The sequence below is a fragment of the Rhinolophus sinicus genome, linkage group LG09, assembly GCF_036562045.2.
Source record: "Rhinolophus sinicus isolate RSC01 linkage group LG09, ASM3656204v1, whole genome shotgun sequence".
Taxonomy (NCBI): domain Eukaryota; kingdom Metazoa; phylum Chordata; class Mammalia; order Chiroptera; family Rhinolophidae; genus Rhinolophus; species Rhinolophus sinicus.
Window position 1 is genome coordinate 64,513,665 of NC_133758.1, and position 14,712 is coordinate 64,528,376.

The 14,712-nt window shown below is 40.5% G+C and overlaps 1 protein-coding gene across 6 annotated transcripts in view; it reads right to left on the reverse strand.

Annotated features, from left to right (window-relative positions):
• POU6F2 (POU class 6 homeobox 2) overlaps positions 1-14,712 on the reverse strand; it is a 485,143-nt gene that overhangs the window by 45,360 nt on the left and 425,071 nt on the right. For 5 of the 6 annotated variants that reach the window (XM_074340527.1, XM_074340526.1, XM_074340525.1 and 2 more), the window contains exon 6: positions 6,698-6,841. The exons of the other annotated variant lie outside the window; for it this stretch is intronic. In XM_074340527.1, the coding sequence (XP_074196628.1) occupies positions 6,698-6,841 (144 nt within the window). The remainder of the gene's footprint in view (positions 1-6,697; positions 6,842-14,712) is intronic. 6 annotated transcript variants of the gene reach the window in all.

Consider the following 14,712-nt stretch of genomic DNA (forward strand, 5'->3'; position numbering starts at 1 on the left):
GTCTGTGTGCGGGGCGGCCCGCCTGCCCTGACACTCCACAGTCGTCAGCCGCCGCGTGGCCGCCGGGGGTCACGCGTCCTCTGAGCGCCCCTCTAGGGAACGCCCACGCCACTGGGCTGCGCGGAGACACGGCGGCGGGCGCCTCCCCGCGTTTCTCCTGGGAACCGTTGTTTGTGCAGCAGCTTCAGGGGCTCGTCCCCCCCCTTCTCACTCCCCCACCCCCGGCCGCTCGAGGCGCGCTCTTAGGGAAACACCGCTTTAATGCAATGGCCTCTCTTGAAATGAGGAAATAAAGCTCTCAACTGGGCTCAAAGGGGAAATTTGATATGTTAGTAGACAGATTGAGGTTGTTTATTGTTGTTATTGTTTTATCGTTATTACTCGGATGAGCCAGGGTAAAATTCTTATAATGTTACAAACCCCATGAAAATATATTTCCCAGTCTCTAGAAAGAGCTTATTTTAAAAATGTTATTCTGTTAAAAATGTCATTTGGTATGTATTTCACCAAATGTGATTGAATTTTACACCTTTTAAAAACTTCATATAATAATTACAAATGAGAAAATAAAATCTTTAGTCAGTTTTGAACGTTGGTTTAGAAAACATGGCCAAACCCATTAGTTCAGCATATTACATAAATAGATTTCTCTGTTCAGATTATTTGGGGAAAAATATGCAGATATCAACTCTCTGATTTTTTAGATATCTATGCTGAATTTTCAACAAAAGGTGTTTGATTCTTATTTATGCAAAATGTCTTAATATATTCTATTTTTGTATTAAAAATGATATTCTGTACATGTGATTTTACAGCTTTAAAAAAATCAGTATTTGTTTTTTTTAGTAAAAATGCAAAACTTGCATGAAAGGAATCATTAGTTTTATCATAGTAATCACCCCCAGGGAGGCAAGGAAAGGAATGGGAGAAGAGGGTGTTAAGGCCTAAGCTGTAACAGTAAGGTTTTATTTCTTTTAAAAAGCAAGAGAACTGAAGCTTATATAGAAAAATGTTAATATCTAGGTGGTTGAACAAGGATGTCTCTTGTATTAATTTCTTGAAAAAAATTATTTTTTATTTTTTCTATACATTTAACACATTTCAATATAAAAAAATGCCATGAAAGCAGATGTGAAACTCCCTGAATTCCTGACCAATTGGCTTTAGCTGGAAATGCCTGCGGCACTTCATTTGATCTAGTCACATTGTCAAAGTTACACACTTTGTCTCCTTTGCAAAAGGGTTTGAAGTTACTTTTATGAATGTGGGCAGCTATGGTTTTGTTAGTTCTCCTACACAGATCTAGTAAAACCCACAGAGGGGATCAATGGATGCTTACTGAATAAATTCATTATATCTCAATCCTCTGGCTGAGCTTTACCTTTGTTGTAACTTAATCTTTGTTATAATCTTCGTGATTATAACTTAATCATCTTGCAGTGCTTTTTTCTTTAAAAGAGTCTCATCTTTCTATTTAAATTATGTGTTGAATTACTTTAGTGACCCATAGTTCAGAGTCAATTGCTTTTTATTTAATCCTAAAAAGAATAGCTATAACATTAATGTATTGATAAATTAATAGAATTTATTAAATGCTTAAGACATCTCAGGCACTGTGCTAAGCACTTTTCCTGCTATTACACATATAAAAGTATGTGAGAAGTCTTGTCACTCCTGTTTTACTGATGAGGAAACAGTTCTATAACTTATCCAAGACTACAAAGCTAAAAATGTGTTCCAATCAGACCTGTTTCCTTCAAAGCCCATGCTCTTAGCTACTCCGTTGGCCTTCAAAAGATGTTTATTTAGCTTACTAGTATTATAATTCAGAGGAACATCCCAATGTAAGCATCATGTTTCTTCAACTCTAAGACGTCTATTTTCACCACATTTGCAAGTTATGATATTAGAAGGGTCTTCCGTTGGTGTGCAGAGACGTCGTACTAGTAGCGTTCTGACTCCTCATCTGCCCCTCTCCAACCCAGAGCTGCTAAATAGAGGAAACTCACCATGCATGGTTTTGCACAGCCACGGGTGTATCCTCTAAGCCACAGCGCACAGGCTTCTGTCAGCATCAGCATATTGTTTTCCTTTAATCACGACCTTGTGGTCATTTTAGGAGCAGCTCCTGTCCTATAGCAAATCCTTTCGCCTTGCCAAACCAGCTCTGCTCAGGCATTGTTTATTTAAAAAATGGTGTGGGTATTCTTGGGGAACTTAGATGGGTACGTCCTTTTAATTTTTCATTCTTTTTATATATTAAAAAATGTAATGTTGTTTAGTTGATTTTTTGTTGTTTTACTTGACTGGCTCTTTAAAGACCTAAGGGAGGGTCTTTGTCTTGACTTGCTGCCACTTAAGAAAATTTCACAGTGGTTGAGAACTAATTTCATCAGGAAACATTCTGAGCTTCAGTTAAAATGTAAAATGCTTTCTTTAGCCCCAGGATAAAATAAAATTTCATTTGCTTTTACTTTTCTGCAATAATGCCAATAAGGAGATATTGCCAAGGGCATTAGGGAAGCCAATTCTATAGCTGAACAAATCGATGATAAATCTACTTGCCAAATCCTGAACATACCCACTGAATGAGTGTTATGAACACACACACACACACAAAACACACTCTCTGTCACACACACACACACACACACACACACACACACACACACTCTGAACTATGCAGGGTAAGGATGACATTTCCCTAAAATAACTTAGTCCTAAAATAAATAAAATACTAAGATTCTCACATTCTCAAAGTCCTCAGACACACAGCGGGTCTGTGTGCACAGTTGTGAACTGAAAACAACATAGCAGCTTGACTAACAACAACAGATAGCACTTACTGAGTGGTAACATTATTGAATGATGACTATGTGCTTGCCCCATTCTTAGTGCTTTCATCCTAGAAGCAGATGCCATTATTCCCATTTTTCAGATGAAGTAACTGAGGCACGGAGAGGGTAAGTCCACTGCCAAAGGTCTCATAGCTGATGAATGGCCATCTGGTTCCAAAGCCCATGTTTTTTTGCCTGTATACTGTACTGCCTCTTGCTGTATATCCAAACCAAATATAGGTTTCCAGAAAATGCTAGACAAAACTCTAAACCATGATGATGATGGTGGTGATGATGATGATAATTATAGCAACCACTTATTGAGTCTTTAACTGTGTATTTAGGCAGTATGGTAGGCTTTTTCTACACATTATCTCATTTAATCTTCATCATCTAGGGATTTAGGTTTTATTATCCTTATTTTATTGTGAAACTGAAGCTCAGAGAGCTCAAGTAATTTGCTTAAGGTCACAGAGCTAGTTATTGGCTGCTTGGTAATTCATACAAGTCTATAGCTTGCCCACTGCCTAGCTTCCACACTTGCATGAGTTCCTGATTTGGTAAGTAAAGGGAACTAGAATATTCTTCTCAGCACTGTGATAGTCATTATAAATTTCATGATCACTAATTACCAATAGGAAACTTGCTACCTTTCCACCTCAGAGTGAAGTTGAGTCTGATACATCTTAAATTGCCTTAACATCCCTTGGTAAGGTGTGTACTTTGTGGCTTTAGACGGTCATATTTCTGTTAAAATTAATCACTCTTTGGAACAATGTCTGACTTCTGATGAATTAACTGCAAATGAATGGCAGGATCAGAAAAGTATAAAAATGACTGAAGTTTTTCCTCCATATTTGCTCATAACACTGATTGGAAAAAAAGCAGAAAACAAAAACCCTTAAATATATTGAGATTTCCCATCCCTTTAAATTTACTGAGATCCACTAAATGGAAACATAGATTCCAGACAAAAGAGCAAAACTGCAAGTCCCAGGGGGTGGGATTTCTTCCTGTTGAGAGTGGGCTGCCTGGAGCCAGGAGCCAGGAACCTGACTGGGAGATGCAGGCATGTCTCTCTGTGGGGGATGGGGGGCATCTGCCTCCTGGGACCCCTTGCCCAGCGAGCATGAGCCCGAGCCTGTAGCCCAGGCTGCCTCACAAAGGCTGCATTAGAACTTTGAGGATGAGGCTCTGGTTTAGGAAGGGTAAGTCATTGCCCCAAAGTCGCACAATGAGAAAAAGGTGGAGCCTAAGCCCAATCCTGGGCAGGTCGAAATTCAGTCAGGACTCTTTTAATTACTGGGTTGGCCCAGCGTGGTTTCCAGGTAGGCAAGAGACTCCTAGCAGTGGAGATGACTTCTCTATATGCCTACCTCACCAAATTATCAATGGAGTAAAACATGCTTTTCAAACGTACATTTAGATTTGAAGGTTATTACTTCCAGGTGAATTTTCAAATATGAAAAATAGTTAATGTCAAGAACTCAAATGAAAGAATCTCCAAATATATTGAGAGTTTTCTTTTTGTGCCTTTTCTGTGGAGATTTGTAAGGAATTGAAAATGGGCTGGGTACAGTCATTCTCACCCTTCTTTTCTGGTGTAAGTCGACCACTTCATAAGGCCTGAACCAGTATCTTTGTGCCAGTAGATGCAGGGCACGCACCTTTTTCTGGGAAGATAATTGTGATTATATTCCAAAGATTAAAAAACACACACACACAAGCATAGTGCTACTTGAATATGACCAATTCATCTACTTTGGAATTGTGAGTATCCAGGTCTGTTCTGGCACTAGGAAGAGGACATGATGCCACTGGGCACGTTGCTAAAACTCTCAGACAAGACTTCACGAGTGGGCAATACTGATTTCTCTGTAAATGTAATTTATTTTCGCTTTAGGAGGTTTGTGTACAATATCAAATCAATTATCAAACTACAGTTTGTAAAATAAAAAAATTTTAAATAAAATCACATTTAAATAAAACCACTTAATCACTATATGGAGATTAGGTTCTACTTTGAAGCTCGTTTCCTTATGGGTGCTTATGGGCTGGGAGAGCTACCTCTGGAAAGGGGGGCGGGCAAAAGCCAAACAAAGCAAAGGTTGTAGATATAGCCCCTGAGAAGGGCATGGGTTTGTAACTGGCAAAATGATTAGCTATTAAATTATCAAAAGAATGAACTCCTAATAATTCCTTCTAAACAATGAAGCATTTTCTCCATCACAAGTTCTCAAGTGGTGGGGCACAGTGGTGCCCTTTGCTTGTACACTGGAACAGAAAAGTGAGAGGGAAATACACATCAGTGGATAAGGTTTCTATCTTGAACTCTTAACATTTACATCTCAAGGGCCAGCGGCCTGGCAGGAATGAATCCGGGTGTTCTATTTTGGGCCCAACTCTAGGAAATAGCTTCCAGGACTGACCTGATCTGAGAATGAGTTATAGATATTATAACCAACTTTTCCTTCACACCAATACCCCATCCCTCCAGAAACCTTAATAGGCTTTTGAGAGCCTCCATTTAGAGCCGGCTGCATAAAATGATCCTTTGATGAAAAGGGATTGGAACAAGGGTTAAAGCCGACATTGAAAGGTGACTGTGGAGGGCACGGTGTTCATACAACCCTCCTTTAATATGTGTGGTGTGCACCTGTGATAAGATGATTCATTACTTGGGGCCATTCTTTGACAAGCTCCATTGTTCAGCCCTCGGGGTTCTGACGGGACAATCCTGCACCCGCCCAGGAAATATAACAAGGTCAGCTTTTTTTCCCTGGGACATAGATGGAGATGGTTTAGCTTATAATGCATCTATGTTTACTCTTTATGTAAAATAAAAACAGGGTTCAAGACATTGCAATTCCTGTTCTCCACAGAGCAGGCCAAGGAGGGCTGCGCAAACTCACTGCCAGCTAAATAACTGGGAGGAAAAATCTTGGAGAGGGTGCCAGCTCTTTCTCCTTTGTGTTTATTCATTAGTAACAGCAACATTTGAGATGGAGGTGCCCTAGCCTCTGAGGCTGGGCTCTGTGTCAGGCCTTTGAATGGAGGGCACCTCGATACCATCAGCTTCAACTCTTGTTTGCTTTTCATGCAGCCTTTCCATTTATTGGGGTCTTGACGATGGAGCCATCCTTATCTGCAGCTCCATCAGTATCTTGGTGACTCAGTGCTGGCCCTTTAGTGGTGAAGGGTATGGGTGCAATGCCCAGGATGGGAGGAAGACTTGTTGGCCCTGGCAGACTGAAGTGAACCTACAGGTATGAAGAGACCACGCAGCTTCCCTGAGAACCAGCCAGAGTCCAGGCTCGTGCGCCTGACTTGCAGTGGGCTTCACTCTAATTTACCCTTTCTCTTTGATGCTTTTTATAGGACTTCTTCAGTCGTTCCCCATCACCTCCTCACACATTCAGAAATTGGCTTTATTAAGGCTAGTTTAGAAATCTTAGAGCAATTAGGGAAGGGAACTTACCAGTTTCCTCCATTACCCAAGTTTAAAAAGAATGAAAAAAATAAAGCAAAACTGAAATTTTATTTTTAAAATTTACCTTTAAAAAAAAAAAAAAGAATGCCCCATAACGAAAAGTAATTTCTTCAATTAAAGTCAGAACAGAAGTCACCATATAGAAATATAAACAAAATAAAACTTAGACATTCTAGGGGAAGGAAAAAACATCTCGCTTCTAAAATATAGAAAAACCTCCCAACCCTTCTATTCTTGACATTGCTAGTAAACATTATTTATTTGCCTCGAATGGATGCAGTTACATATCACTGTCATGCAAAAGAAATCCATTTCCTTTCCAAGTTCCATCTGCCATAAAAAGTCACTCTTGTTCCCATCTCCCACTCACCTGTCCTTGTGCATTAGTTACTAGTTGACCCGTGACCCCCTGAAGACTGGAGAGGGCATTGCCAAGGGCCTGTGAGCTTGCTACGGAGCCCATGGCTGCTGCTGCAGCCGCTGCAGCCTGACTTGCTAGTGGATTATTAACCAGCTGCAAAGAGAGAAAAGATGAGGGTAAAACCACTGAGAGAGGCACAGGTACAGCACACGCATGCAACATTCACTGGGGCGAGGAAGTTCTTGCCTCAACTGGCTTATGCAAAGGGCTGGAACCCACCAGAGGGGGCCTAGTGAACATCCCTCTGTAGCTGTGTGGTTTGGGGGAGGTTGGAAATGAGGTTGGAAGGAAAATATTCCCCACCAAAGTTGCCTGCTTCATGAAGCCTGGGTTTAGGACTAGCCCCAGGAGAGAGTGAAGTGGGCCAGTGGGGTCTTCCTAGGTGGAGAAATGATTTTGGAGAAGTCCCTGGCTTTTGTCCTCTAGACTAAATAAAACTCTGAGGGAATGTCTACTTTCTTTGAGGTAACCAGACAGAATGTGGGGTTAAAGCAGTACGGGAGTAGGAGTGGAAGAGAGGAATAGATTTTAAGGAATTCTGCAAATGAATTGACCGTTTTCATTTGTGAATTACAGTTTCCATTAGGGTCATATGGTAAGGCAGAGGCTTCACTCCACTCCTGTCTCCAAGGAGGAAGGAAACCAAAGTCAGTAGAAATGGAAACCTCTGACCTCTGTGCTCTCAGAGTCTAGGGTTGGAACATTTTTGAGGGGCCTCATCCTGACAGTGAGATTCGAGGCCAATGAGAAAGGTTCTTTGGTGAATGGCCAGGATGATATCTGTTTGCTGTTTTAACTAATATATGGCATTCCCTTGGTCTCTTTCCTGGGACAAGACTGAAATAGAAGAATTTGATGGGGTGGGGGGGCACTCAAGGAGGAGGTTATGGCTGCCAAAATCTGTTTTTCCATGGAGACCAATTCAATATTCTTTATCCTGCCAATTTTCCACACCACAGGTTTTCAGGCCTTCTGACCATGAAGCAGAAGTGTAGCTTGAACTAAAATCTGCATTTAGGTTAATGACTAGATATAAATTCAAGAAACATTTAAACTATTTTCACAGTATTGGTTTTGATACATGAATTTCATTTGTATTTATTCTAGGGTGTTATTTTTTCTCCATATAGTTCCTCTCAAGTACAACAATTGTTGTGTATAATAATGCATTTTCCATCACCAGTTCCCACATCCATGAAATTCCTGCGTTTTAGCAGGAACCTGCCAAGACTAAGACTTGGTGGAAAAAGAATTAATGCCATACTTAATTCAAGTTCTGGAAGCTCTTTGAAAGATGCTCGTTTTTACTTTTACTTTCTCCATCCTTTATCTCAGTCTCTCTCTCTTTCTTTTCCTTCTTCCCTCAAAACAAATTTTATTATTTAATTCCTTTGGAAATTTACCTAGAATTTATATCATCTGATGAGGAAGGAAATACTAATTGTCAGAGGAACATAACAAAGGACAAGAATTTAATAATTCTTTTTTCATTAATGTGATATCCTTATCTTATTGGTTTCTTTATTCATTTATAATCAATTTTCACATAACTAGTTTTGCTGTGATTCCATTGACCCAGCACTTTTTTGAAATGAAAATCCATTTTAAGCTCATTATTTTATGTGTCTTTAGCCTTTATCTCTCCCCTAAAAGACAATAGTGATTTTTTCTTAAGGAGAAAAAATTCTCATTCATTGGCCTAAAGAGAAACCCTGTCTTATGCCAGATTACCACCATGGAATTTCAAATTTAGGTTGCCCTTGGTCTTGGTTTTCTGAGTATATTTTTATAGTGTGTATAAGGCAAGTAATGATAATACTGAGAAAAATCCTTGTTTTTGGTTTGAGTCCCTAAAGTGAAAGAGTTCATATTGTATTCATTTTTCACTCCCAAAGTGAGGAGACCCCTTGAGGAATCCTTCCCAAACTGCTAGGATAGACACTGCCCAGTGGTACACTATTCTCAGGTGGCCTGCCAGCTGCAAGGTTTATATTTCTCTTATGTAATACAAGTTGAAGTCATAATGAAATTCCTGAGTTTCAGGGAGACCTCAAAATAAGATTCTTAATTCTCAAAGAAAGATTAAATGATGTGCAGTTTGGTTTTAGTATTGAATATACAATTCTATCTATGAATTGTGGGTGAAAAATTTAAGACAGTGTATACAGAATGCTCTCTGAAGAAAATAGACCACGATTCCCATTTAATGAAGAGAAAATATTTTTAGAAATTGTAAGACATTTCTCTAACATCTAGGTCAATCAAAAATCCATGTAGGAAATTATGGAATTACTGTCTGTATACAATATATTAGTGTAGATTGACAATTTCCAACATTTAGGACACTTATCTATCATTCAGCTATAGTCCCGTGTATTTGCTGTAAATTCAGGCATTACATATAAAGAATAAACTATTGTCCTGAATATAAAACAAAGCAGATACTGAAACGTGGGCTCTGAGCTTTTGTGTTTTGGGGCCAGGGCTGGGTCCCCTTCTACTGCCCTGGAAGGTTGTTCAGCAACCACAAATGTACAGATTTTGTATATTTTTAATGTTTATTTCCTCTACATCCTGGTCCTAGGTTGAAACACAATTTGTTCCTTTTTTTTGCTGCCTTTCCCTCTTACTGGAGCAAATGCCAACTTGATAACTCTTTTATTTCCTATCCTGCATCGCTAGGTCTTTGTGAAAGGTGTATGAGCTCTGGGGAAACACCTGATGGCCCCTGGAGCTAGTGCCAGAACCAAAGGTGAGAAAGTGTATATACAGACAGCGGGTGCAAGTCAATCTGTAAGGTGACAGCATTCCAGGTGGACCATTGGGTTGTTGATGGATGCAGCTTCATAGTCATCTTTTGGCTTTTCTGTCTGTGACTGCCAAGGAGGGATGCAATATGCATAAGCTATGTGGCAGGGAGGGGGCAGGGAACGGTGGGAAAACCACATGTGTTCTCTTCATCACCTCAGGTCATGTCACTCTGTGTTGTCCCCAGTCATGTCATATTAGCAGTGTTCCTATCAATCCTTCCTCTTGATTGGAGACTCAGGGTAGATTTGGACAGCAGGGTACTCAGGCACAATAAATGCACATAACGAGCATGCTAACGTTCTGGGACCAACTGGATATTTTGAAGTTGCTGCCAAGTTTATGCCTTCAGTTCTTTCACTGCCAATGTACCTAACCAACAAAGGATAGCCCAAATAAACTGACTACATTACATACTTGTGTTTTCAACAGACCAACTTGAAATACGTGCTGAATTCTGCTGTGTGCTTTTTGATAAATGTGGCAGTTCTCAAAGCAAGGATTTGCAGAGGGCTAGAGTTCTCATGTTCCACCCAAATGGATTCTGGGCCTTCAACACATCAAGCTATAGTTCTGGGATCCTCTGATAGTTCAAACACCTACTAATAGAAACACTAATTTCTTAAGTCACCCCCTCAAATTTTAGAGGATAAAGTAACAGAATAATTTTTTAAAAATGGTTTTGTATCAGTAAGGAAAGACCCCAGACTGCACAGAACCCTGTCCCTCCATTCAGGCAGATGAGGGCAAGCTCTGAAATCAGACTGCCTTGGCTGTGACTAAGTAAATCATGCCTCAGTTTCTCACGGGTAAAACGGCTGTAAAAGTAGTACCCATTTTACAGAGAGTGCTTATTCCAGATGCACACTCACAGGGTTATGATGGGAATTAAGTGAGATTCCACATGCACACGTTTTAGAACAATAATTGACATATATCATGTTCTTAATAAATGCTAGCTATTGTCCTCACAGTTTCTATTAGGCATGAGGAGGCTGCACTAATCAGTTTGTCAGAATTAGAACTCAACTCCATAAATAATATGAACCCAGGTAACTATATCTCTATTTTTATATTTTAACTGTGTTCTGTAATTTTGCTGTACTTACTTTTAAAAGAGTAGCTTGAAAGAAGATGTTAGCTAACTAACATTTTGAATGGGGCGAGTTTCATGATTAAAAGGCAAATATGCTTTTTAAAAATATTTCAGACTGGAGGACGTCAGAAAGAAGTATTTAAAATAAGATTTTCACCTGCTTGTCTTGGACCGCTCATATTTAATTATTTATAGAGAAAATGGTGTTTTGATTCTGAGGCCGGGGCCAGTGGATGACAGACCAGCAAGGGAGACGTTTCAGTACATTATCCTCATACTTAATTTGCAACATGTGTTAAATTTTCCTGACACCCATTTTGGAGTTGAATTCCTGCCTATGCCAAAATGTGAACGAATCTATCTCACACTTGCATCTTTTGATGGTGAAGGCGTGCAGGTAATTTTATAAAACAATTTTCCTTAGGATTTGCAATAGTTTATTTCACATGTCAACCTGGATGGATGTTGGGTATCATGAGAGTAAATCCTGTAAATTCCTAAATCTACAGTGCTTTGTGCACATCCTTGTTATCTGTGGACACCAAATGGTAATGAGAAGGAAAACTTTGATAAAGTCTCTTCAGGTCTCACTGTTAGGTCATATCATATGTATGACATCAAGTAACTGCCACCAAGGGGCGATGCCACTACATGAGGGAGTGGTGTCTTTCTCTAAGTCTTCCTCCAGCTTCTCTGCCTCTGGAGGATGCACATCCGACAGCTTGGTAAAGAATTCAGGTTTCTTGAATCTGAGCATTAGTAGTCACAATACTTTTTATGAAAATTTGCTGATGATGTTATTGTGTTATTATAAATCTTATTTACAAAAATATGGCAACATGATGAGGCAGGGTAGCTATGGTATTACATTCCTATGTTTATACCTTTATTCCAAGAGGGCCTTATGAATACAGCAGGTTCGAAACCTTTTTTTGGAGCATAAAGGCCCATGATCTATAGTTTTGTCATTCTCCTCATGAGCTATGTGGATTTTATAGAGTATGGATTTTGGAGCAGCTCTTTTTGCTACTAACTTTTCAATTTAGAATCCTGAAACCGTGGTGCAATTTGTTTTTAAATGAGGATGTTCATAAATGCATTAATCACAGTTCACTCCTTGTTTAAGGTACAAAGTGACTTGCAGTGGTTGTCTGGAAATAGGAGGACAAATATGGCTTCTTGAATTCATTCACATACATTAGGTCTTTACTTTTCTTATGCCGTATATGTGAAAACTGTGTCTCTTGGTTCCTTGGGAGTCTTTTAACAAATCAGTACGTCCACTTCTTACCCTCACATCTTCTCTTAAAAGGTCAAGGAAATGCCAGCAGACAAATACTGGAAGGGTGGTCATATTCACCTCAACAACCTACTTGGCGTGTGTTTTATCCTACTGGGCTTTCCCTCTTGGTCTCATGATTATTACGTGTTACAAAACTCTCATCACAGTTAGGAATCCACTTTGTGAGCTTGAATACTTAGCCAAGCTTTGCTGCTTGCTCTCAGCCCACTGCCCTGTAGGGATGGCAACATGCTAGATATGGACCATCCAAGTTTCTGCCAACACAGGTCAACTGTATTATTTTTTCTACTTTTATATATGCTTGCCACTTTCCATAATAGACATTTAAAAAATTTTCCTTCCACTTTCCATTTAGTTTTCTCACTTATTTCACAGGACTTTGAATCTGATAATGTATTACTCACTTGTTTTATTCTCTTTATTCCTCTCTCTAGAATGTAAATTTTGGTCGACTGCTGTATCTTCAACTCCTTCAACAGTACCAGGCACCCAGTAGGCCCTCAATCAACATTTATTGAATGAACACATGGAGAAGTGAGTCAAAGATCTCTATGCCTGACTGGGACCTTGGTGAGAGTTTCATCCTTCGATATTTACAGAAGAGAGTAAAAATTTTGGAGGCAAATTTGTGTAAACTCTTCTTTTTAAAAATACATCACCACACTCTATAGTCTCTCACACAACGCTGGACTGACTGGCAAAAGCCTAGGATATGAGTGACACCGTCCTGATGTGTCCATTCATCGTGTGAGTCGGCACCAGCACTTCCAGCCTTCCTTCTGCCCAGGTAGAGTCCCATGAGGTAAAAAGGGGCATTGAACAGTCTTTCCGACTAGTTGGGAAAACTCCAGGATATAAAACGCAACAATGGCAGCATCTAAAGATGAAGATCCAGAGAGTCAATGGGCATCTTGCTCCCAAAGCCCCCTGACATCCCTAGAATTGCATGGCTGAAATTGAATGGGGATAGGGTGGGGCGGAGGGCTTACTCTCTAGGTTTGATGTTTTTTGGGAGCTGAAGGATAAGGTGGCAGTGAATGAGGGCCTTTCCATTTTTATCCTTGGGCTGTGGTGGAGGAGATGGAGTTGGGTGATGGAAACTATACCCCTAGTCCAGCCTCACAGACTAGAGCAAAGCTCATGAAGACAGCAGGGGCGGGTGCAGAAGGATGGACTTATGGACCCCTAGGAACAAGCAATGCTGCTCTGAGGCCAGGTGATGGGGTGACATTAGTGAGGGAAGGGGCACGCTCTCTCTTTGTACAACCTCACTGTAGCCGGACTTCAGGGGCTTCTGGGGGCCACTGGACACAAGGTCACAAATGAGACTCTACTCGGAGGTCACAGGCCCTGGACATCATTGCATCTATGAGCACATGTGGACATCTGAGAGAGTGTTCTAGAAGTATAGTGGAGAGAGAGGTAAATCCTGCAGGGGGCCCAGGTCAGGTAGTGCAGGATGATCGATGAGCTGTGCACCGAGGAAATGGGGAGCCCTTGGAGGCGGGGAAGGAAATAAACAAATCCGGCCTGCACACTATGATTTGGTGGCAAACTAAAGAAAGCTCTCCAAAGGGAGGCATTTCTCTTTTAGTTTGAAATTTACTGGTAAAATAGTCAAGCCCAGAGTTGAAGGAAAAAAATAGCTTTTAACTTAACCCGATACATTTGATTTTGAAGTAGAGAGGTCAGCATTATGGAAACACCAACTCTAAATCAGATTTCATCCAAGTTATATGTAGACAAATACTATACTACCACAAGTCTACACATCTCATTTCCTTTTCTGTCTTGTCCTCCATTTAATAACCCAAAAATCTATCTTTTTATTGAGTTTCATGCTATTTTCTTACTTACATACAATAGTGCTACTCTTAGCAATTGCCTGTTGTCATGGCACATTAGTTAGGTGAATTTGTTGATATTTCTGTATTTTTTATTCTACCATCCAGTTTAAACAAGTGATTGGGAGCACTTCTCTGATGAAAAAAAAAAGGCTATACTTTTTTTTTTTTTTTTTTAATAAATTGCTGCCATGGTGCAGTAGTTGGTATTATTTTAGTTCTGGGCTATGGGAACACACAGCACACTTTCCCCACCCGTGCCTAATTTACTTAAGTTGCTCCCCAACATTTGTTGAGTCCCTGCAGGGAAAGTACTGCTATGGAGAGGAGAAAGACAAGAAAGGATGAGGGGCTCAAAGAAAGACAAAATACGGTCTGTCCTAGGAAGCCTCAGGACAATTCTGTTCAAAGCTATTTCTCAATAACTGTGGTGCAGGCTTTGAGCCAGGCCACAGGGATACAGAGCTGAAAAAGGCACAGTAAGGCAAGAGCCTCTTGCCTTGAGGCACTTCCAGTGTCATCGATAACTGCTGATTTCCATCCCTTGAAGCTGATGCTGTAAGAAAGAGGAGGGGGAGCCCGATGAGGGGCTCTCACAAGGTCTCAGTCCACCAGACTGCCTAAGAACTGAATCTTAAAGGATGATTAGGAGTTGATTGGGAAGGAGCTGAGAAGGGGAGACAAAAGTCTTCTCAACCACTGGGAATGGTGTGGTCACAGACAGGGAGGTGAGAGACAGCCTTTTGTGGGTGTGAGCCACTAGGCTGGCATTTGGATATTTTGGGAACATGAAGTGGCAGGAGGGAAGTGTCAGATGAGGAGGTAAGGCATGAGCTTATGAAGGGAGGACTTTGTATGTCACTTTATCTGGCTTGTCCTTCATTCTGCAGGCAAGGGCAGAGGGACATGATCA